General features: G+C 47.5%; 1 protein-coding gene across 1 annotated transcript; it reads right to left on the bottom strand.

Annotated features, from left to right (window-relative positions):
- Positions 1 to 1012: 1012 nt before the first annotated feature.
- Positions 1013 to 17316, bottom strand: AWAT2 (acyl-CoA wax alcohol acyltransferase 2). The gene is given in 8 exon segments (XM_007470150.1): positions 1013 to 1068; positions 1071 to 1163; positions 1381 to 1580; positions 2163 to 2337; positions 2567 to 2771; positions 3012 to 3082; positions 3448 to 3558; positions 17232 to 17316. Coding segments are annotated over 8 exon segments (996 nt in total).
- Between the last annotated feature and the right edge of the window lie 5627 nt (positions 17317 to 22943).

The raw sequence follows: 22943 nt of genomic DNA, 5'->3' as shown, positions 1-22943 counted from the left end.
GGGGACCACCATTAAAGAGTTTAAGTAGCTCCCCCAAGGTCACCCAACTAGAAAGTTTACTTAAACTTTCAAACAACTGTTGACAAGATCCTACACTGTAAACTTTCTTTTTTAAAAAATAGATTAGGGATTTCCTTGGCAGTCCAGTGGTTAATTCCCCATGCTTCCAACGCAGGGGGCACGGGTTCAATCCCCGGTTGGGGAACTAAGATCCCATGTGCTGCGCGGCCAAAAAATAAAATAAAAAAGACAAACTTTAAAAAATAAGAATAGATTAGAATGTTTTTTTAATTGGATAAACTTTCTTTTAAACATTGAGATGTCATGAAATGTAGGGCATTGCTTGCTCAGGGACAGGAAGTGGGCAAAATGGTTGGTGGAGAATACTTTTGTGTAGCTCTCCAGTTTACAAAGTTCAATCACCTTCGATATCATCATCCCACCAGCCTTTGAGGTAAGCAGGGGAGGGACTATTTGTCCCATTTTACAGATGAGGAAGCAGGCTCAGAGAAGACTGATCCAAGTCACAGGGCGTGAAGGTGGAGGGGCCTAAACTCAAAGCCTACTGGAGCTCAAGGCCGCCAGTCCTGGAGGGGCCTTGATGCCAGAAGATGGGGCTGCTTAAGAGCCGGAGAAGAAGAGACAAGTGCAGGGATACTAGGCCCTCAGAACAGGCTGGGTGGGGCCAGGCAGTATCAGAAGGTGGGCTTTTTGTTCTGTGCCTTGTTTTCCTCAGTGCTGATGCTGAGTGGGCATGTGTGAGGGAGCTTTCAGGACCCCTCTCCCCTAGGGCCTTCCCTGGCTTTGGGGCCGTCTCCTTGTAACCCCGAGGAAAAGGCAGAGAAGAGCTAGAAGGAGAGAAAGGGAGGAAGAGGGATCCAGAAAACAGCCCAACAGGCACCCACACGCATGTACCTGTCACAGTGAGGACTGGCCGAATCAGGACTTTTGTCCTCCTGTTCACCTGTTTCACTCCTTCCAACCAGGCTGAGAGACCTCGGGGGGATGTCTGTCAAGTTAGCACCAGCTCCTGGGTCTCTGAGAAGCCAGACTTGGTCTTGTGCCGGCCAGTTTGTGCAGGGCATCGATATAGACCACATGGTATTTTACCACCGTCTTCTTGCTCGGGTTCTCAATCTTGGGCAGTGGCAGAGGCTTCCCAACTGCCAGGGGAGACGGAGAAGGGAAAGGGAAAGCATCAGAATGGCTCACTCTTCAGAACAGGCCTCAGCCCTCAAGCCCGGGTTCTCCCCACGCTTCCCCCACCCCTGTGCTCATCCTGGCCAGTGACCTGCCTCTGGACATGGCCAGAGCCAAGGTCCAGCTTTGGAACTGGATCCTGTGTACCAGATGAGGCTGCCAGCACAAGGACCAACTCACCAATGGTGGTTACAGGCCTAGCGTAGGGCAGAAGGCCCCAGGAGTTCTCAATGAAGCCGTGCCCGTAGAAGGCACAAGGGTAGCTGTGTACCATACTCTGGAACCATTTTTGGAAGCGATTAACGAAACCCCCGGGAGTGAAAATCTGCTTTATGTAGAGTTCTGTCTCCCCAAAGGCATAGGCAGGGATTAGAGCCACCCTGCAGAGGAAAAGCATGCTCTCTGATGGCCAGAAAGGTAGGGACCCTGCTAAAAGCCAGACACGCTGACCACTAGTGGTCCCTGGGTCTCTCTGTAAGCTCCTCAGCCCCTAACCCAGCTGGGCCCAGGTCCAGGCTAGGTGGGAGGGCCTCGTGGTCCACCCCAAGCTGCCTCTGGGGGCAAAGTAGCAGCAAGCTAAGGGAAGTGAGTCCCAGACCCTCCTGTAAACCCAGAAGGTCTGAAACACTGGAAGCTAAGACCCAAGGGCCATTTCTTTTCGGTTTCTTCCCTTTAGCCCACACGGTAATTTTGGCTTTCTCTGAGATAGGGTTGCAGCCAGTCACCTTTCACAAAGGGACTGGTCCAGATGAGATGCTAGTCTGAGGCAGATCAGGTTCCGGTTGGCCTGCTGGCCTTTCTTCAGAAGCAGAAATGCCTCTAGAACGTGACCCAGGCTCTACTCCACCACGGAAGCGGCTTTCCCCCTCCCTCTTTATATATCATTTCCTCAAAACCTCTTCCTCCTTCCCCACTGGGCTTTCGGAACCCCTCTCCCCAGTCTGGACCAGAAGTGTCCTTACCCATGCCGAAGGGCCGTGCGTACAAAGCCGGTGCGGTTCTTCAAGACCAAGGTGGTAGATGCTGGCAGGCTGTATCTGCACTCAGCCGGGCCACTGACCACCACGATCAGCATGTTGCCTGTGCCTCTACGGGTAAGCAGGAAGTCCATGGAGGACTGGCTCACAGAGCAGGCCCCTGGTGGGCAGAAAAAAACAAGAGATCATTGGTAATCTCCCAAACCTGCTAACTTTCCTCCCTACCGCTTCAAAGGAGGGGAGAGCCTCACATAAGGCAGCTGAACCTATGGTAGCTTTTCAGACCAGAGGGGATCACAGAATTGGCCTTGTTCTCACCCATTCACCCGACACCTCTTTCTGGGGGAGCCATTTATTTCTTTGGCTTTACATCCTAGGAGCCAACTCACCTGTAGACATGACATACTCTCTGAGGAAAGGCACCCAGAAAAAGGCCCCCAGTGTGAGGCTATAAGGAGTGATGCCAGGAAAGATCTTGGAGAAGCCTGACTTCTCTGTGGCAAAGTGGCCAAAGCATGAGTGGGACATGAGCCCATGAGGACGGCAGGCGAGGATGTAGTTGAGGCTAGGGGAGAGATCGTGAGTCTTCAAAAGCTGTGGAGGAACGTGGAGTCAAGAGGGGTATAGCCAGGGAAGAGGACGCTTCTTCTGGCCAGAGACCTAGAAAGGAAAGGGCTGTTGTGTCTGGCTGGCCATGCAGGTAGGGTAATACACAGCTCCTGGGAGCGTCAGCCACATGGGCCTCGATGTGAATGATGCCCCACCCTGACCCAGCCACTGCCACTGGAGTCGGGGCTGGGCCTGGGGCCCAAGTGGAGATCTGCGGCTCCTCACTTTGAGTGGGAAGTAATCACAGTACTGTTTCCACAGGCACCAGTGCCTTACGCAGGTAAACCGGCAGCCACCTGAGAACAGAGCCAGTGTAGCTGAGCTTGGGCCACCTCCGCTGTCTTCTTCAGAGCCCTTTAAGGCCTGCCTCAGGGTGCCCTCACCCCCTGCTCTTTCCTGCCCTCTTAAGTAACACCCAGGCTGGGAATGAACATCTGGGCCAGTTTAGGACAGGCCTAGTTCTCTCCTGTACTAGCCGCCCCTCCCCTAGCCTACTCCAGTTCCTATCTGGGCCTCGCTGGCGCCTTGAAAAGACCCCTTCCCTCACCTTCTCCAGCCCAGACAAGGTCAGGCTGAAGGGCTGCCCGGAATTGGCCACAGTATAAGAAGAGAAAGAAAGAGCATGTGGTGGGTGGCAACACAGCCCTCGCAGGGCCCTCACCTCGCTCAGGGGTCTTCCAGTCAAAAGACAGCCGGGTGAGCATGAGCACAGTGACAGGCCAGTATGGCGTGAACACTACCAGGTAGAGGTTGACAAGGATCACAGTGCTTACTGGAGGAAGCCCAGGCCAGAGTCAATGAACTGTGAACAGTCCCTCACACTTGCCCGCCCTCTGGGGCTCTGTCCACCCCAAGGTCACACACCCCCTCAGCCAGGCTCACGCGACACTCTTACCTCCTCACCCAGCACATGGCCTGCGTGCCTGTGGCACCAGCATCCCCGCTCTGGCCTTGGGAACCTGTTTTAGGTCTAGAAGGCAAGGTGTTTTCCTCCCCCACTTTGCTCGATGCAGTTAGCCCTCTCCCCCCAGGACCTGCTCCAGCACCACTCTGGGCTGCATTCAGTGACAGGGAGCCAGCGGTGGGTCACGCTGATTTGGCCACCAGAGGTTGGGAGTTCTGGAAAGACAGAGCCAGGAATAGTCTTCCTCCAACTCACATTTCCCTCTCCACATCTCTGCAAGGCATCAGTGGAGGGAACACCAGAGAAAGAGGATACCCAACTTCAGCCAGGTTTGGAGCACACGAGTTGGCAAACAAGAAACAAAGGAGAACCCATGCTGGGCTAGAGTAAGGTATGGACCATGTTAAGCTCCAACGAGACAGGAACAATGTAGGTTAGAGTAGTTAGGACAGACTTCATGGAGATGAGTCACAGGGAGCCATGCTCAGGATTCTTACTGGACTCAGTTTTTAAAACAGCTGTGAATAAGACTGTGTGAGAGAAAGTGGGTCAAAAGAAAGTTTTAAAAAGACAGAAAATACTCCTAATTGAATGTGGCAGAATAAACATATGTTTTTATCGTGACTCCTTGCTGGAGCTTCATGAAAATTACCACAAGGATGTTTTGAAAGATAGAGACTCTGCAAGGAAAAGGAGAATCAGAGAGACGCCAACAGTGGGTGAGAGCTAGCAGCAAAATGTTTGCGTGCTGGACAGTGGACGGAAGAGGGATTAACTGAGAACCAGAAAGTTGGAATGTAGTTACCTGCAAGGGGTATGCGCACAAGAGCAAGCCTGTTTCCGCTGGAGAATCTAGGAAAGACTCAGAATTTGGAACCACCAGGTGTCACAAAGAGCAGACGTGGGGCACAGGGCTTGACTGAAAGTCTATCAGAGAAGTAGTTAAAACCCCAGACCCCTTTCCCTCCACTACACAGCTGGGCGATGGGAGGATAATTCTCCGAAAAAATGAACCAAAGAGACACTAAACTCAGATACTTACACTGGACACAGCTAAGATATTCTATATGCAGCCAAATTATTAATCAAGTATGAAGGGAGAATAAAGACAATCTCAGACATATAGTCTCAGAGAGTTTGTCTCCCACGTTCCTTTCTCAGGAAACGACTGGAGGATGTGCTCACCAAAATGAGGGAGTAAAGCAAAACAGGATGGCATAGGATTCAGGTAAAGAAATCCAACAAAGGAAGGAAGTGAGCAGGGCCAGGACTAAGGTGAGGAGAGCAAGGCGCCTAGGGCACAAAATTCAAGGAGACATTCACTCTCAGGGTCAGGCAAGTACTGATCCAACACTTGTACAACCCTGAGAATGAATACCTTCTTAGATTGTGCACCCAAGGTGCCTCACGGGCCCTGGAGGTGACAGCGGTTCATGAGACCGAACTGTAACAGGAGGATGCTGGGCTCCAGCAGTGAGGTCCTCAAGGAAATTTTAAAAATGGTGGGGGTGGAGGTGACGAGACTTCTAGATTCCTGGTATGTTTGTGGAGAGTTTGGGTATGAATTAGTGACAACTGATAGATATCTAAGAGATAACTGAAGAAATTTAAAATGAAGCAATTATCCCAATCAAAAAATGTACAGAAGACCTAAATAGACATTTCTCCAAAGAAGACATACAGATGGCCAAAAAGCACATGAAAAGATGCTCAAGTCCGCTAATTATTAGAGAAATGCAAATCAAAACTACAATGAGGTATCACCTCCCACCACTCAGAAGGGCCATCATCAAAATATATACAAACAATAAATGCTGGAGAGGGTGTGGAGAAAAGAGAACCCTCCTACACTGCTGGTGGGAAAGTAAATTCGTACAACCACTATGTACCAATTTACAGTACAGAGACTGTACAGTACAGTACATAGGACAGTGTGGAGAACAATATGGAGACTACTTTAAAATCTAAAAATAGAACTGCCATATGATCCAGCAATCTGACTCCTGGGCATATATGCAGAGAAAAACATGGTCTGAAAGGATACATGCACCCCAATTTTCATTGCAGCTCTATTTACAATAGCCAAGACATGGAAGCAACCTAAGTGTCCATCGACAGAGGAATGGATAAAGAAGATGTGTAGTACATATGTACAATGGAATATTACTCAGCCATAAAAAGGAACAAAGTTGGGACTTGACTTTTTCAAGAAATAAAGGGACTCATGGGTTTACTCCATGTTTCTTTCAGGTTTTGCTTGAACCCAGACAGAGTTGGGGACATCTTGGGAGGCAGTGTGGCCTCAGGAGGGGTGCCCTGTGGTGACACAAATCCTGGATCTGCCCCTTAACATGAGTGTGACCACAGACATGCCGTTGAGCTTCACCAGCCAAGTGGGGATAAGCTTCCACCTTATCTTTCTCACAGACTACGTGTGAGGTTCTTCTCTTGAGGCCATTAGGGTCCAAATGGATACGATTCCATTGCAGACTCGTAGGGTGAAGAGCTGGGAAGGCTCTGAGGGACAAACCCTGCAACTGTCACCTCCTGGGAGCCCAGGCCCAGCGCTCTTCTGCCTGCTCCAGGCTACCTCTCCATACAGCCCAAAGTCAAGCTCTATTGAAGAGGCCTCGGGGACACTTCTCCGTCCTCACCCCTCTTTCAGCCAGTCTCCTCTGCTCCATCTGCCCCTCGTCCAACTCACACATACACCTGAATTCTCAGTCTCGCCTCCTCTCTTTCTCTCTCCCACATCTTCTGATCATCAAGTCCTTCTAATTCTACTCCAATTTCTTGAATCTCTGCTCTTCTCCCCTTCACAATTACTTCTGAGCTGGCTGAAATCACCACAATCTCTGACGTGAACTAGAGCGACAGCCTCATCCTATAATCAGTTTGTGGGACGAGGGGAAGATGGCGGAAGAGTAAGACGTGGAGATCACCTTCCTCCCCACAGATACACCAGAAATACAGCTACACGTGGAACAGCTCCTACAGAACACCTACTGAACGCTGGCAGAAGACCTCAGACCTCCCAAAAGGCAAGAAACCCCCCCACGTACCTGGGTAGGGCAAAAGAATAAACAGACAAAAGGATAGAGATGGATCCTGAACCAGTGGGAGGGAGCTGTGAAGGAGGAAAGGTCTCCACACACTAGGAAGCCCCTTCGCAGGCGAAGACTGCGGGTGGCGGAGGGGGGAAGCTTCGGAGCCATGGAAGAGAGCGCAGCAACAGGGGTGCGGAAGGCAAAGCGGAGAGACTCCCGCACAGAGGATCGGTGCCGACCGGCGCTCACCAGCCCGAGAGGCTTGTGTGCTCACCCGCCAGGGCGAGCGGGGCTGGGAGCTGAGGCTCGGGCTTCGGTCAGAGCGCAGGGAGAGGACTGGGGTTGGTGGCGTGAACACAGCCTGAAGGGGGCTAGTGAGCCACAGCTAGCCGGGAGGGAGTCCGGGGAAAAGTCTGGACCTGCCGAAGAGGCAAGAGACTTTTTCTTCCCTATTTGTTTCCTGGTGCGCGAGGAGAGGGGATTAAGAGCGCTGCTTAAAGGAGCTCCAGACACGGGCGCGAGCCGCGGCTAAAAGCGCACACGCCAGAGACGGGCATGAGACGCTAAGGCTGCTGCGGCCGCCACCAAGAAGCCTGTGTGCGAGCACAGGTCACTATCCACAACCCCTTCCGGGGAGCCTGTGAGGCCTGCCACTGCCACGGTCCCGTGATCCAGAGACAACTCCCCCGGGAGAACGCACGGCGCGCCTCAGGCTGGTGCAACGTCACTCCGGCCTTTGCCAACGCAGGCTGGCCCCGCACTCCGTGCCCCTCCCTCCCCCCGGCCTGAGTGACCCAGAGCCCCTGAATCAGCGGTTCCTTTAACCCCGTCCTGTCTGAGCAAAAAACAGACGCCCTCCGGCGACCTACACACAGAGGCAGGGCCAAATCCAAAGCTGAGCCCAGGGAGCTGTGACAACAAAGAAGAGAAAGGGAAATCTCTCCCAGCAGCCTTAGGAACAGCGGATTAAAGCTCCACAATCAACTTGATGTACCCTGCATCTGTGGAATACCTGAATAGACAAAGAATCATACCAAATTGAGGAGGTGGACTTTGAGAACAAGATATATTATTTTTTCCCTTTTCCTCTTTTTGTGAGTGTGTTAGTGCATGCTTCTGTGTGAGATTTTGTTTGTCTAGCTTTGCTCTCACCATTTGTCCTAGGGTTCTATCCGTCCATTTTTTTTCTTTCTTTTTTAAAAAAAATTTCTTAATAATTATTTTTTATTTTAATAACTTTATTTTATTTTATCTTACTTTATTTTATTTTCTTTCTTTCTTTCCTTCCCTCCCTCCTTCCTTCCTTCCTCCCCCCCTCCCTCCTTCTTTCTTTCTTCTTTGTTTCTTCCTTTCCTCCTTTCTTTCTTTCTTTCTTTCCTTCTTTCTTTCTTTCTTTCTTTCTACTTTTTCTCCCTTTTATTCTGAGCCGTGTGGATGAAAGGCTCTTGGTGCTGTAACCAGGAGTCAGTGCTGTGCCTCTGAGATGGGAGAGCCAACTTCAGAACACAGGTCCACAAGAGACCTCCCAGCTCCACATAATATCAAATGGCGAAAATCTCCCAGAGATCTCCATCTCAACACCAGCACCCAGCTTCACTCAATGAACAGCAAGCTACAGTGCTGGACACCCTATGCCAAACAACTAGCAAGACAGGAACACAACCCCACCCATTAGCAGAGAGGCTGCCTAAAATCAAAAGTCCACAGACACCCCAAAACACACCACCAGATGTGGACCTGCCCACCAGAAAGACAAGATCCAGCCTCATCCACCAGAACACAGGCACTAGTCCCCTCCACCAGGAAGCCTACACAACCCACTGAACTGACCTTACCAACTGGGGCCAGACTCCAAAAACAACGGGAACTACAAACCTGCAGCCTACCAAAAGGAGACCCCAAACACAGTAAGATAAGCAAAATGACAAGACAGAGAAACACACAGCAGATGAAGGACAGGAGCAAGATAAAAACCCACCAGACCTAACAAATGAAGACAAAATATGCAGTCTACCTGAAAAAGAATTCAGAATAATGATAGTAAACATGATCCAAAATCTTGGAAATAGAATCGAGAAAATGCAAGAATCATTTAACAAGGACCTAGAAGAACTAAAGAGCAAACAAAAAGTGATGAACAACACAATAATTGAAGTTTAAAATTCTCTAGAAGTGATCAATAGCAGAATAACTGAGGCAGAAAAACGGATAAGTGACCTGGAAGACAAAATAGTGGAAATAACTACTGCAGAGCAGAATAAAGAAACAAGAATGAAAAGAACTGAGGACAGTCTCAGAGACTTCTGGGACAACATTAAACGCACCAACATTCGAATTATAGGGGTCCCAGAAGAAGAAGAGAAAAAGAAAGGGACTGAGAAAATATTTGAAGAGATTATAGTTGAAAACTACCCTAATATGGGAAAGGAAAGAGTTAATCAAGTCCAGGAAGCACAGAGAGTCCCATACAGGATAATTCCAAGGAGAAACGCGCCAAGACACATAGTAATCAAACTATCAAAAATTAAATACAAAGGAAAAATATTAAAAGCAGCAAGGGAAAAACAACAAATAACATACAAGGGAATCCCCATAAGGTTACAGGTGATCTTTCAGCAGAAACTCTGCAAGCCAGAAGGGACTGGCAAGACATATGTAAAGTGATGAAGGAGAAAAACCTGCAACCAAGATTACTCTAACCAGCAAGGATGTCATTCAGATTTGATGGAGAAATTAAAACCTTTACAGACAAGCAAAAGCTGAGAGAGTTCAGCACCACCAAACAAGCTTTACAGCAACTGCTAAAGGAACTGCTCTAGGCAGGAAACACAAGAGAAGGAAAAGACCTACAATAACGAACCCAAAACAAGAAAATGGGAATAGGAACATACATATTGATAATTACCTTAAAAGTAAACGGATTAAATGCTCCCGACAAAAGACACAGATTGGCTGAATGGATACAAAAACAAGACCAATATATATGCTGTCTACAAGAAACCCACTTCAGAACTAGAGACACATACAGACTGAAAGTAAGGGGATGGAAAAAGATATTCCATGCAAATGGAAACCAAAGGAAAGCTGGAGTAGCAATTCTCATATCAGACAAAAGACACTTTAAAATAAAGACTATTACAAGAGACAAAGAAGGACACTACATAATGATCAAGGGATCGATCCAAGAAGAAGATATAACAATTGTAAGTATTTATGCACCCAAAATAGGAGCACCTCAATACATAAGTCAAATACTAACAGCCATAAAAGGGGAAATCGACAGTAACACATTCATTGTAGGGGACTTTAACACCCTGCTATCACCAAAGGACAGATCATCCAAAATGAAAATAAATAAGGAAACACAAGCTTTAAATGATACATTAAACAAGATGGACTTAATTGATATTTATAGGACATTCCATCCAAAAACAACAGAATACACATTTTTCTCAGGTGCCCATGGAACATTCTCCAGGATAGATCATATCTTGGGTCACAAATCAAGCCTTGGTAAATTGAAGAATATTGAAATTGTATCAAGTATCTTTTCCGACCACAACGCTATGAGACTAGATATCAATTACAGGAAAAGATCTGTAAAAAATACAAACATATGGAAGCTAAACAATACACTACTTAATAACGAGGTGATCACTGAAGAAATCAAAGAGGAAATAAAAAAATACCTAGAAACAAATGACAATAGAGACACGACAACCCACAACCTATGGGATGCAGCAAAAGCAGTTCTAAGAGGGAAGTTTATAGCAACACAATCCTACCTTAAGAAACAGGAAACATCTCGAATAAACAACATAACCTTGCACCTAAATCAATTAGAGAAAGAAGAAGAAAAACACCCCAAAGTTAGCAGAAGGAAAGAAATCATAAAAATCAGATCAGAAATAAATGAAAAAGAAATGAAGGTAACAATAGCAAAGATTAATAAAACTAAAAGCTAGTTCTTTGAGAATATAAACAAAATTGATAAACCATTAGCCAGACTCATCAAGAAACAAAGGAAGAAGACTCAAATCTATAGAATTAGAAATGAAAAAGGAGAAGTAACAACTGACACTGCAGAAATACAAAAGATCATGAGAGATGGATACAAGCAACTCTATGCCAATAAAATGGACAACCTGGAAGAAATGGACAAATTCTTAGAAATGCACAACCTGCAAAGACTGAACCAGGAAGAAATAGAAAATATGAACTGACCAATCACAAGCACTGAAAATGAAACTGTGATTAAAAATCTTCCAACAAAAAAAAAAGCCCAGGACCAGGCGAATTCTATCAAACATTTAGAGAAGAGCTAACACCTATCCTTCTCAAACTCTTCCAAAATATAGCAGAGGGAGGAACACTCCCAAACTCATTCTACGAGGCCACCATCACCTTGATACCAAAACCAGACAAGGATGTCACAAAGAAAGAAAACTACAGGCCAATATCACTGATGAACATAGATGCAAAAATCCTCAACAAAATACTAGCAAACAGAATCCAACAGCACATTAAAAGGATCATACACCATGATCAAGTGGGGTTTATTCCAGGAATGCAAGGATTCTTCAATATACGCAAATCTATCAATGTGATTAACCATATTAACAAATTGAAGGAGAAAAACCATATGATCATCTCAATAGATGCAGAAAAAGCTTTTGACAAAATTCAATACCCATTTATGATAAAAACCCTGCAGAAAGTAGGCATAGAGGGAACTTTCCTCAACATAATAAAGAACATATATGGCAAACCCACAGCCAACATCAACCTCAATGGTGAAAAACTGAAACCATTTCCACTAAGATCAGGAAGAAGACAAGGTTGCCCACTCTCACCACTATTATTCAACATAGTTTTGGAAGTTTTAGCCACAGCAATCAGAGAAGAAAATGAAATAAAATGAATCCAAATCAGAAAAGAAGTAAAGCTGTCACTGTTTGCAGATGACATGATACTATACATAGAGAATTCTAAAGATGCTACAGGAAAACTACTAGAGCTCATCAATGAATTTGGTAAAGTAGCAGGATACAAAATTAATACACAGAAATTTCTGGCATTCCTATACACTAATGATGAAAAATCTGAAAGTGAAATCAAGAAAGCACTCCCATTTACCATTGCAACAAAAAGAATAAAATATCTAGGAATAAACCTACCTAAGGAGACAAAAGACCTGTATGCAGAAAATTATAAGACACTGATGAAAGAAATTAAAGATGATACAAATAGATGGAGAGATATACCATGTTCTTGGATTGGAAGAATCAACATTGTGAAAATGACTCTACTACCCAAAGCAATCTACAGATTCAATGCAATCCCTATCAAGCTACCACTGGCATTTTTCACAGAACTAGAACAATAAATTTCACAATTTGTATGGAAACACAAAAGACCCCAAATAGCCAAAGCAATCTTGAGAACGAAAAATGGAGCTGGAGGAATCAGGCTTCCTGGCTTCAGACTATACTACAAAGCTACAGTAATCAGGGCAGTATGGTACTGGCACAAAAACAGAAAGATAGACCAATGGAACAGGATAGAAAACCCAGAGAAAAACCCATGCACATATGGTCACCTTATCTTTGATAAAGGACGCAGGAATGTACAGTGGAGAAAGGACAGCCCTCTTCAGTAAGTGTTGCTGGGAAAACTGGACAGGTATATGTAAAAGTACAAGATTAGATCACTCCCTAACACCATACACAAGAATAAGCTCAAAATGGATTAAAGACCTAAATGTAAGGTCAGAAACTATCAAACTCTTAGAGGAAAACATAGGCAGAACACTCTATGACATAAATCACAGCAAGATCCTTTTTGACCCACCTCCTAGAGAAATGGAAATAAAAACAAAAATAAACAAATGGGACCTAATGAAACTTCTAAGCTTTTGCACAGCAAAGGAAACCATAAACAAGACCAAAAGACAGCCCTCAGAATGGGAGAAAATATTTGCAAATGAAACAACTGACAAAGGATGAATCTCCAAAATTTATAAGCAACTCATGCAGCTCAATAACAAAAAAACAAACAACTCAATCCAAAAATAGGCAGAACACCTAAATAGACATTTCTCCAAGGAAGATATACAGACTGCCAACAAACACATGAAAGAATTCTCAACATCATTAATCATTAGAGAAATGTGAATCAAAACTACAATGAGATATCATCTCACACCAGTCAGATTGGCCATCATCAAAAAATCTAGAAACAATAAATGCTGGAGAGGGTGTGGAGAAAAGGCAACACTCTTGCACTGCTGGTGAGAATGTGACTTGGTACAGCCACTATGGAGAACAGTATGGAGGTTCCTTTAAAAACTGCAAATAGAACTACGATATGACCCAGCAATCCCACTACTGGGCATATACCCTGAGAAAACCATAATTCAAAAAGAGTCATGTACCAAAATGTTCATTGCAGCTCTATTTAAAATAGCCTGGAGATGGAAACAACCTAAGTGTCCATCATTGGTTGAATGGATAAAGAAGATGTGGCACATATATACAACGAAATATTACTCGGCCATAAACAGAAACGAAATTGAGCTACTTGTAATGAGGTGGATGGACCTAGAGTCTGTCATACAGAGTGAAGTAAGATGGAAAGAGATGGACAAATACCGTATGCTAACACATATATATGGAATTTAAGCAAAAAAATATATCATGAGGAGCCTAGGGGGTAAGACAGGAATAAAGACACAGACCTACTAGGGAATGGACTTGGGGATATGGGGAGGGGGAGGGGTGGGCGGTGACGGGGCGAGAGAGTGGCATGGACATGTATACACTACCGGGCGTGAAGTTGATGGCTGGTGGGAGGCAGCCGCGTGGCACAGGGAGACCAGCTCAGTGCTTTGTGACCGACCGCCTGGAGGGGTGGGATGGGGAGGGTGGGCAGGAGGGAGACACAGGAGGGAGGAGATATGGAAACGTGTGTGTATGTATAGCTGATTCACTTTGTTGTGGAGCAGAAGCTAGCACACCATTGTAGAGCAATTATACTCCAATAAAGATGTAAAAAAATTAATTAATTAAAAAAAATCAGTTTGCTACCCAGAAATAACTGTAGTGATCTCTCAAAAACACCAATCTGATGCCGTTGCCCTGTGCCCAACCCAGTTATGGCTCCACATGGCAAAAGTCCAAACACTTTTCCATGGTTGACAATGGCCTACGCAATCTGTCCCCTGCCTCTTTTGCCAGTCTCCTCTGTCTTCTCTCTCCCTTTCATTCATTCACTACGTATTGAGCGTCAGTTCTGTGCCTCTTACCCCCTCATCCCACTTAACCACTGGCTACTTCTTGAATGCTTTACGCTCTCCCCTCATCCCAGCCTTGTCAGCTGTTGCCCAGTCTCTGCCCTGAACACTCTTCCTTCTTCATTTATTTCTTATTTGTCCTCTAAGAGTCAACTGAAATTTAATAGAAAAAATGGAAAAAGGTCATGAATGGGCCCTTAACAGAAAAAGAAATACTAATTGCTGATAAATACATGAAAAGATCTCAACCTCATAATTAATGAAGTTCAGAATAAGACTCATTGTTGTTTACACCTGCCATTCTGGTAGTGGCAGAAAGGAGTGTGCATGAGGCCTCTCTTCCCTTTCCTGCCAACTTGGTAGTCATCTCTGAAGCCGCATTTTGCAGCCTCACAGTTTGGCGGGGCCTCCATCAGCCTGAACATTTGTGTCCACAGAGAGCAGAGATTCCCACCAACCTGTGTTGGATGTTTAACATGAGCAAGAAATAAGCATTTGTTGAGTTAAGCCACTGAGATTGCCACATTACTTGGTTACCACAGCGTACATGGGCCAGCCCAATTAATACACTCTCACACGCCCTTTTTACAAATGAAGAAAACAAGACTCAGAGAAAATCAATAACCTGCTGAAGGAACACAGATAGCAAGGAGTAGAGCTGGAATTTGAACACAGGCAGTCTGGGTCAGACTGTGTTGGGTTTTTTTTGTTTTTTTTTGTTTTTTGCAGTACGCGAGCCTCTCACTGTTGTGGCCTCTCCCGTTGTGGAGCACAGGCTCCGGACGCGCAGGCTCAGCGGCCATGGCTCACGGGCCCAGCCGCTCTGCGGCATGTGGGATCTTCCTGGACCGGGGCACGAACCCGTGTCCCTTGCATCGGCAGGCGGACTCTCAACCACTGCACCACCAGGGAAGCCCAAGACTGTGTTTTTGTTTTGTTTTGTTTTGTTTTGTGGTACGTGGGCCTCTCACTGCTGTGGCCTCTCCCGTTGCAGAGCACAGGCTCCGGACACGCAGGCTCAGCGGCCACGGCTCACGGCCCCGGCCGCTCCGTGGCATATGGGATCTTCCCGGACCGGGGCACGAACCCGTGTCCCCTGCATCGGCAGACGGACTCTCAACCACTGCGCCACCAGGGAAGCCCAAGACTGTGTTTTTAACATCCATATTTTTCTGCCCCTTGGCTATATGTGTATGTGCATGCACACGCATGCATGTGGTGAAATATATATTTTTTATATCCATAATCTCTGGCTACATACACACAAACTATTAACAGTGGTTACCTCTGAGGAGCAACATTCTGGACAAGACTGAGGAAAGGGAACTACCAGTCTAAAGGCTCCAGCCCCCAACATGGGCCTGGCCTGGGCTGGCCGTCCATAATGGTCATACTTCTCCCTCAACGCAGTGTCAGCTCCTAGGCCTTGGGGACTCTGCTCTCTCATGGGAACATGGTGGCAGTGAGGGGAGGCAGTGGTAATGAGGCAAGTCTGTGGAGATAGGACAAGAGCTCAAGAAAGGGAACTCAGCTCTCACTGAGGAGAGGGCCCCAAGGCCTGGGCTGCATGGAGGGAGAGAGCAGAGGCCCGGCTGGGGCCCTGGTCCTCAGCAAGAGGCCATTCGGAGCTGACCTTTTTCCCCTTTCAGTCGATAATGTTTACATACGCAGAAGGCCTGGCTTCCTCCTTCCTCTCTGGCCTAACATGTACTCCAGGGCCACGTCCACACCCAGCCTCCCAGTCAGCAGTAAGTAAGGAGATGCAGGAGCTAGGGACAGGAGCTCACAGGCCAGAATCAGGCCCTTGTGGATTCAGCTCCCAGGCCAGCTCTTCCACTTGCTAGCTACGCAATCTTGGATGGCCCACTTGTACTGCATGTACCTCAACTTCCTCATCTGTACAATGGAGATGATTAGGCATGTCAGGTGCTTAGAAGAGTATCTGGCATGAAAAAAAAAAGTGCAATAGATGTTAGCTAATACTATATGAGTGCAAGCTATCATTTTGTGTGTGTGTAGCTATTAGTGTGTATTATTATGCATAACAATAGCTTCTACCTCATAAGGTTGGCAGCAGGCTAAAATGAAACCATAGGTATGCAAATGCCTGGCACAAAGTAAGTAGCTAGTACATATGAATTCCTTTCTCCTGGTCTCTTCCAGCTCTGATTGCCCATAATTCCTAGGTTAACACTGAGCTTTTTAGCATTCAGTCATCCTGATACCCACCCCAGGCAGGCATCTGAGCCCCCCAATCCCTGTTCTCCAGCCCACTCTCCCTATTGACTGGTAAGTCTCAGGCTCCCAGGGCCCACCTGCATTCTTCCTTCCCAGATATCTTCCAAGGTCATTTAGGTCATGACCCTGCCTCCAGACAAGTACTCACCTAAACCACTTAAAAAATGAGAATTTTGGGCTTCCCTGGTGGTGCACTGGTTGAGATTCTGCCTGCCGATGCAGGGGACATGGGTTCATGCCCCGATCTGGGAAGATCCCACGTGCCGCGGAGGGACTAGGCCCGTGAACCATGGCCGCTGAGCCTGCACGTCCGGAGCCTCTGCTCCACAACGGGAGAGTCCACAACAGTCAGAGGCCCGCGTACCAAAAAAAAAAAAGAGTGAGAATTTTGTTCCAGGCCCCCCCTCCCATAGGGATGGTTTGCTTCAGCACCTACAGTACCATAGCCAGCATCTAAGGAACTTTCACAAAGTATTTGTGGTGTGGATAGAAGGGGAAAACGGATGGATAAATGGATGAATTCTTTTGGACAAGAGGTTTTCAGAGCTCCCTCTGCCACCAGGACAACTGTCTCACACCGATGGTCTGCTCAGGTCCCCAAGGTTGCAGCTAAGCCCATTTCCTTGGCAGGCCTCAGCGGACCTGCTCCCCATCTTCCCCAGACATGCCTTCCAGGCCCCACTGACGACCCAGGAGGGCTCACTACACACACCGGCCACAGGGCTGGCTCACACACACGTGCACACACATTCCTGCACAGGCAGGCACCCATACTCATGTGCGCACTCACAGATTCCACGTGGACCATGCCCAAGCGCATCAGGCTAGAGGCCCGGGTGGCCAACTGTCCTGCTTTGCCTGAGATAACCCAGATTTCAGCATCGAGAGTCCCGCTAAACCCTATAAGCCCTCAGTCCCAGGCAAACCAGGACTTTTGGTCAGCCTGCCAAAGGCCGAAGACTCACCGATAGCCAAGGCGCTGAGGGCCCACTGGAAAAGAGCAAAGACCTCCAGGGCGGTCTTGAGGTCCTTCTTGGAGGGCAAGAGCATTATGGCCAGGGTCCCAGTGGCTCCCGGTAAGTGCAGTTGGGCTGGCCAGTCCCACCTGCTCAGGGGCTGGTGGGGTTTCCTCCCTTTCTGCTTTCTTCTTCAGCCCCTGCCTAGTCTCCACCCCCTAACCTGCCCTCCCCCGCCCACAGGACCACAGGAGTACCCGCTGCGGCTGCTTGTCCAGTTCCTTCCAACTGTCTACCCACCTGCACTTTACCCACTTGGGCATGGCCCGGGCTACGATTGTGACACCCTCTTGCACACTTGTGCAGAGAAGTGTAGATGGAGCTCTGGTGTGAGAAGTGAGTGGAGGCAAGGATGGGGCTGCTGAGAGGCCTCCAGAGCCAGTGTGGATGCGGGGAGAGGGGGCAGGGAGGAGCCCAGGGCACACATGGCACCCCGAGTCTACATTTCGGTTTATGAGGCCCAGCTGTCTATGGTCTTTCGGTGACAACGTGATTGGGGAGGAGGAGGTCACAGGTGGGGTGTGCCTGGCGGGTGCGGAGGAGCAGAAGCCTGGAGCTGAGTGAGTGAAAGGAGCTGAGGAGGTGACGTCAGAGAGCTTGACAGGGCCAGAGGGTGTAAGGCCTTGGCCTTCTCCTCTGACTGAAATGGGGTGTCAGTGTGGGGTTTTGAGCAGAAAAAGGAAAGAATTGCTTTCCGGTTTTAAAGGGCCAGGGAAGAAGAAGGAGCCTTTTGAGGGAGGATGGCAATCAATAATCCATGCAGATATGACGGTGGCTCAGGGCAGACTGGCGGGAGTCAGGATGGTGGGAAACGTTTGGATTCTGGGTGTCTCGTCTGATGCAGAGGCCCCACGTAAGCACTGTCCTCTCTGAGGCTCAGAAGCCTCTACAGGGGAGCCTCGCTGGTGAGCAGCCACCATGCGCTCCGCCTTGGCCTGCAAACCTTCCTTGCTTTCAGTTTCATCCCATCCAGTCCTTCAGGAAATGTGTGGAGGGTGTTGAATGGTGGTGAAGGGGCTGCTGGGAAGGGAGGCTGAAAAGGGCAACGGAGACAATCTCTGAGTCAGGACAGGGGGATGAGGAGTTTGGGCTTAATCCTGGGGACCTGGACGAGGTGCCATCAGCTTCTGACCAGGGATGGTGACTTGTGCCAAATGCCACAGAAGGACGACTGTCAGGCCCAGGGTGACTGTCAGGGCCCAGGGACCCAGTTGCCCCCATGATAGACACACAGGCTCATCCCCCTCCTCCTCTCTAATACATACTTGCAGGCCCTGTTCTGCAGCCACATAATGTAAGTGCATGGGCTCATGGGGACTTTCCCCAGCGCTGCAAGGCCTGCTGGCCCACATCTCTTGCCCTGCTAGACTGACTTCATTGTTTGGGGTAAGGGCAGCCCACTCCTTAGCCCGCCTCCTGTTGGGGAAAGTTCCTAAGACTATCCCCCATCGGGGAACAAAGCTCCATAAACACTGAACACGGATGAGAAGCAAGGGACAGAAACAGCTCTGGCAGGTAAGAAAAAGTCCCCCTAGGAGTTTAAGATTAACAGATACACACTACTGTGTATGAAACACATAACCAACAAAGACCTACTGGACAGCACAGGGAACTCTACTCAATATCTTGTAACAACCTATAATGGAAAAGAATCTGAAAAAGGATATATATATGCGTATATATATACATATGTATATACATGTAATACATGTATACATATGTATCTATATATACCCACATATAACCAAATCACTTTGCTGTACACCTGAAACTAACACAACACTGTAAATCAACTATACTGCAATAAAAAATTTTTAAATTAAAATTAAGAAAAAAAGAAAAGAAACAGTCCTGCCTGGGCCTCTGGTGTGGAGGGGGTGGGGGACAGGAGTCACTGGTAACGGCCAAGGTTCTGACTCGGTCTCTGGGTGGATAGCAGGGAAGGAAATGCAAGAGGACGAGACTTCTTGCAAGGCTGACAGAGCAAATTAGAAGCTTTGCTCGGGCCACCATCTGTGAGAGGTGCCTGTGGGGTAAGCAGGCCGTGTGATGTCACATGAAGCTGGCTGCCGGTTTCTAAAGTGTGTTCTGCTGACCCTGGGCTTCCAGAGACCTGCTGCCGGCAGGGGCAACTGCAGCGGGGGCTGAGCAAAGGGCTCTGGAGTTGCCAGCTCCCACTTGAAAGAGAGCACCAGCTCTCTTTTACTCTGCTTCCAATTGGAATTCCAGGAAAGATTCTACTGGACAAAAGGATGGGGGTGGAGGTGGGGAAGGAGAAGCCTCCGCGAGGCCCTGGGGAGCCTAGCAGGGAAAAGATCTGTACTTCCCTGCCAAGGAGAAGCTGCCTCCGTCTGGCCCAGGTGGGCTGTGGGCCAAATGCACGGGGCCCAGGGACACGTCCAGGGGCAGAGCCAAGACAGCAAGTGGAGACTGCAGCCAGCCCGAAAAGAGAGGACCCTCTGCCCGCCACAGAGGAAGAATGCCTGGCCGCTGAGTGGTCTCTGTCTCCACAGAGCTGGCCCTGAGGGGGATCCTCATTCATACTCAGCCCAGCCCTGAGGACTTGGGTTTTGTTATTCTTGCCTCTTCATGCATCTGTCCATCCACTGACCTTGACTCCCCCACCTCCCACCCTGGTCTGGGAGCTCTCAGGGGCAGAAACCGGGTGGTACTGGGTCTTACTCTTCTCACGTGCTCAGCCCCTAACACAGGCTACATGGCAGGCACGCACCAGTGTTCATTATAAAAATGCCTGAGCGGGTGGAGGCCTGACCCATTTGCCTGGCACTGGGCAAATCTCTGGGGTTTGTCTTCCTCAAATGTAAATAGGAGATGAATACTCCCTCTCGGACTTGTGAGAATCCACATAAGGAACAGATGGTCAGTCACTTTGTGAGCTGTGAAATGGTGTCCACATGTAGGTTGCTGCTGTCACTGCCCTTAAGAGGAGGGGATGGGCACTGAAGAAAGAAAGCCCAGAGTCTGGGCCTGCCCTGGGATGGGTTTCCCTCCAAGCAGTGTTACCTTGGAAAATGGGTGTCAAAAACGTAAGAGCAGAATCAATGACAGCAAGAGTGTTTGGAATATTATAGAAACTCTGACTTCCCATCTGCACAGAGAAAGCCATGTGCCCAGCTGATGCATCTGCATGCATCCCACCATCCTAACACCAAAGAGAAAAATGGTGAAGGCTCTTTGGGGGCTTCTAATTCTTAGTCTTATCCTCCTCCATCATCTCCCCACCCCATCCTTTTAAAATCCCTAGAGATTCTGAGGCTCAGAGACTGTCAGAGCTGGAAGGACTCTCCAAGGTTTCTAATTCCAAGTTACTCATGGAGGGCTCCTCATGGCTGTCATCGACTGCCCTGCCAGTGAAGTCCTTCTTCCTGCTCTCAGACCGAGGCCCAGCTCTCCACTGGTCCTACTCTACTCCCCTGGAAACAGACAAAAAAAACAAAGCTAATCCTTCCCTAACATAGCAGTTTTTACCCCACCCTCATAGTGTTCCCAGATAGAATACAGGATGCCAGTTAAATCTGAATTTCACATAAACAACGAATAATGTTTTAGTATAAATATGTCCCAAATATTGCATGGGACATACTTATACTAAAACATTGTTCACTGTTCACCTGAAATTCAAATTTAATGGAGTCTTGTGTCTTTATTTGCTAAACTTGGCAACCCTCAGTCCCAGGATCATGTGGTCAGCAGTTGACTTTTTCTGTCACATCCAGAGAGCAGACCCCACTCAGTGACCTAGGGAGGCCCGTGGGTCACCTCCAATTTCTCAGCTGACCCAGAGGTCACGGTAGCTCCCATCTTCTGCACTTAATGGTTTAGTCACATTCTTTCAAAGGTGTCCTCACTATGTGTCCTCACTATGCTAGGGGGGTTTTCCTGCACACTTCACACCCACACCCATCCCATCCAACTCTTCTGCTTGTTGGGCAGGGCTTTCTGGTTCAAGTTCCAGTCTCCCTTTCTCACAACTGGCAAACTAAGAATGATCAGGAGGCGGAGGCTGACCAAGAAACCAAAACAGGACGTTAGGGATGGGGGCAGGAAAGGCCAAGACTGACTCAGCTGGAAAGTGCCAGAGGACTGGAGATGGCTGCTCTCCTCTGCCCTGGTGGGCAACAGGGACCTTTTCTATTTCCAAAGGGACCCCAGGATTTGGGGGGCTCACAGGGCCATTTCTCCCAGTAGACTCACCCTTACATCTAACCTCATGCCACTGGTGACAGTAACGAGTCTCACACTCTCCTACATGAATGCATGTGATCCCTTAGCAGATGGGGAAGGAGAAGCTACACTGAGTATATAGACCACTGATAAGGAGGAAAAAAGGAAGAAACAGGGCTGGCACCCTAGTCAAGAGCAAGATTGTTCCAAAGCTCAGCTTTAATTTTGCATGCCATTCTGCAGTTCCTTGTTTTTTGTTTTTGTTTTTGTTTTTTTTATTTTAGGTACAGTTCATATTTTATTGCAAGGCACACAATCATATATACAATGCATAATTATCACCTTCTAAGTACAAGATATAAAGAATATACATTAGAGCAAAGACTATATGGATATGCTTCTGTTTCAGAGAAGAAAACTGCCTTAGGGCAAGTAGGTTCGTGCCCTTTTGGGAACAGATTTTCATCTTTATGCTGAATCTTCCAAACAGCTCTTGCTTCTTAGAAAATAAATCTGAGTGGACAAACTGAGTGGGCATACAATCTTGTCACAGTTTTCTCCTTCAAAAGCTCTAATTTAAAGCCAGCCAATGTATTCCTGTTATTCCAGTTATTCTTCTTATGTCCCAGTACTAGATAAAACACCTATAAATTGCCTGATAAGTTATACAGATTTAAGAACTTTATTTCTCAGTAATGCATCACAGAATGAAACCATTTTCTTAAGACTTATGTGAATTTTCCTTGATTTTTTCAAAACTATCTTTCCAAACTATACTTCCTTTTTAGTATTAAGTCTGGAGTTTTGACTTAAACTCCACATAGGGGATACATCCAGATTCAAAAGAGTAATACAAGACGCTAACAGTGGTTCTACTCTTCTTCCAGTCGGAATTATGGTTTTTCATCCTCATTGCCGCCTTCTGCACAGTTTTATTTCTCTGCAATTTTCTGACCCCTCACTAGGTCCTGTCTTCCAGTTCTTGCCAGGGAGGGGAGAAGGGACTCATGAAGGAAGCTGAATTCAAGGTTAGATACATGCAGTTCTGATCCCAAAGAGACACAGTGGACAGTACACTCCTTGCTGTGATTGGAGAACAGGAACATGACGAGATGGGACACAGACACACACTCTCACACACTGTGCATGCACACGGTATCCACACATGCACACACACACACAATGCACACACACACATACACTCAACTCTCACACACACGCATACACACCTTTGACAAAGAAATATATTTGTGTAAGAGATATTTTTTCCTAACATACATAATTCACTTTAACATCCTTTAAAGTACTGCCTTAAAATGACCCTAAAATTACATACCCGTCCTCTCGTCTTCTGCTTTGGGGACTCTGGTGCTTCCAACAATGGAGAAGAGTGGAATACCGTGACCTCACGGGCACTGAGAGCTGTTTCTCTCTCTCCTGGGGCTGCAAACTTAGACACGAAGAGACGCAGGACAC

Source organism: Lipotes vexillifer, unplaced genomic scaffold (assembly GCF_000442215.2).
Source record: "Lipotes vexillifer unplaced genomic scaffold, Lipotes_vexillifer_v1.1 scaffold926, whole genome shotgun sequence".
NCBI classification, from domain to species: Eukaryota; Metazoa; Chordata; class Mammalia; order Artiodactyla; family Lipotidae; genus Lipotes; species Lipotes vexillifer.
This window is presented reverse-complemented; position numbering and strand designations above follow the sequence as displayed.